The 2,370-nt window shown below is 44.8% G+C and overlaps 1 protein-coding gene across 2 annotated transcripts in view; it reads right to left on the bottom strand.

Annotated features, from left to right (window-relative positions):
• The window catches only part of LOC109471162, a 9,725-nt gene that overhangs the window by 5,939 nt on the left and 1,416 nt on the right, over positions 1 to 2,370 (bottom strand). Inside the window, exons 1-2 of one of the 2 annotated variants that reach the window (XM_019770440.1) lie at positions 835 to 1,339; positions 7 to 150 (exon numbers count right to left, since the gene is read on the bottom strand). In XM_019770440.1, coding sequence (XP_019625999.1) covers positions 7 to 150; positions 835 to 924 — 234 coding nt within the window. In that variant the 5' untranslated portion in view covers positions 925 to 1,339. Of the gene's footprint in view, positions 1 to 6; positions 151 to 834; positions 1,340 to 2,370 lie in introns of those variants that run through there. The other variant, XM_019770441.1, reaches the window with a different exon arrangement.

Raw genomic sequence — 2,370 nt, 5'->3', positions numbered from 1 at the left:
ACTGACCACCCCCTCTCCGTCCACCTCAATGAACTCTTCCTCACACATGGTCTCCATGGTGATTCCCGCCTTCTGCACGTCTGCAGCCTGTGTCGTCTCCAACCCTGCAGTCATGTCGTCTGTAGTAGCTGTAAGTGTCGTCTGTATCATCTGCCAATCAAAGAAAAGCAGGGGTAAGTATCTTTCTTCCACAAGATACTAGGATACTAGCCTGACTAAATCTGCGCTCCTAGCGGCCGGCCCGGTAATCTAGGAGCGCAGATTTAGTCAGGCTACTAGGATACATGATTCGCCCTACGGCCCAGTAGCCTACTACTAGGCCTAGACATACAATCCATACAGGATTGTATGCGGACATAATCAATCATAAACAGACTCCTAAAAGGATGAATATGGGCCAATCTTCAAGCACGCGCATCAGATGCAGATAAAAATGATGATGTCGCAATAACCACTTATGCTTGCGTCAGCAAAGGTCATCAGCTGACAGAGGCCTTATTATCCGTAAGGGCTAAAGTAGCACCAAGATCAAATCCACCATTGAAAACAAAGAAAAGGCACAATCAATGAGAAAATTTACAACTCACTGCTACCGAGCGGCCCTGTCTTTATGCTATTACCTTGAGACGCTAATCAAAGAAGTCTGGTAACGAGATCCGAGAACATTGTTACCCAAACCTGACACGAGAGGACACGAGAGAATGTGTATCGCGACTTCCGATTAACATTAATCAAAACCACTGTGAATGGAAACAGCAATGGAAGAATCAAGGGGACCTCAAACACACAATCAATGCATATCAAGACCAAGAACAAGGTAGTAATTCATCATACATGTTTCTGACTGTCAAGGCTCCCAATAGTCCCACATGTTCTGCTGATGGCTGAATGTGTTGTCTGTGCCTGCTTGCCAAGGACCCTCATGACAGAAGTTAAGAGCGGAGATAGATGGTATCTTCATCAAAGTGGTCTCGTACTCGGTTGTGGAAAGAACCCCGGCGCTGCGAGTTTCTCACACGTGCGGTGCGGGCAGAAGAAATGCTGGTTGCATCAGATGCCCACCTTTTATAAGATGTCTGTAAATCTGTATGCCTTACACGGCCGACCTGTCCAAATGACACTCGTGCAATCGAGACACCGGTTTGCATCAGAAAATGACCACCAAAAACGATGGAAGCCACATTGACCAACATTCCCCTGGGGGCTTTGTCTCGCCGTGATTGGCCGAGGCACAGGTGTGCGAGGGGCGTGACGCGGGATTGTGAAAGGTCGGCTTGAGGTTGCGCAGTATTGCATCAGACGGTACAGTCGGCGTGGGGAATCCCGGCATGACAGCCAGTACTACGGGACACGCCAAAATCTGCATAAGAATTACCACGGTCACTGGGTTTGCCCAGATTGGTGGGTCATATGTTAACCTCCAACACGTCAGGTTAGCCTTTAGAGATCCAAACGCCGATAAGATTAAGATTGAATGAGTTGTGTTTAGTTTAAGGACTCAACTGTTGCGAAAATGCATCGACAATAGAAGCCATGAGCCATACACGGCATGCATGGCGAAGCAACCTGTGTTTGTTTTGACGCCGGTAGGTTGAGTCTGTTCTTCCCCTGACTCACAAATATATCCTTTTTCTATTCCCCTTCCTTTGTCTATGTCTCTGTCACGTCGAAAAGTTGAAAAAAAAAAAGAAAATAGTTAAAAAACCTCCTGTCTCTCTTGTCTAGTTTTCACTCTTTTTTTGATTTTGTTATACCCCAATTAAAAACGGGTACTCCGGTATGAAATGTCTGTCTTTTATGTCATTATTTTATTTTGATGTGTCAAGTTGGCAGGAGTGGGTTGGTGGGAGCACTTGGACAGTAACCTGTCGTGGGTAGCTTGGCACATCCTTTTTCTATTCCCCTTCCTTTGTCTATGTCTCTGTCACGTCGAAAAGTTGAAAAAAAAAGAAAATAGTTAAAAAACCTCCTGTCTCTCTTGTCTAGTTTTCACTCTTTTTTTGATTTTGTTATACCCCAATTAAAAACGGGTCTGCATGCGACTGGTAACCGTCCTTGTATTCCCCGGTTGTCACTGACACATATCACACAGTAAAGTGCTAAGCAAATAGTGCGTGGATCGATCAACTTTATGGATTTATGATGAATTGACTGATCAACCAGCCTTCTGAGTCGCTGTTTTTAGTTGTTGCCAAGTTCAGGAGAAGCCTACATCAGAATGTGCATCGTAGGGGCGTGCGTGAATTGTCTAAAAACATCTGATACCCAATTTTGCTCTTTATATATTTACTCCAGAAAGGGGCACCCCAAAAGTACCACATTTTTCAGTCTTGATATTCATGATAAAAAGGCTACTTATCACATGGTTTA

This window comes from Branchiostoma belcheri, unplaced genomic scaffold (assembly GCF_001625305.1).
Source record: "Branchiostoma belcheri isolate BF01 breed outbred unplaced genomic scaffold, Haploidv18h27 scaffold24, whole genome shotgun sequence".
Taxonomy (NCBI): Eukaryota; Metazoa; Chordata; class Leptocardii; order Amphioxiformes; family Branchiostomatidae; genus Branchiostoma; species Branchiostoma belcheri.
This window is presented reverse-complemented; position numbering and strand designations above follow the sequence as displayed.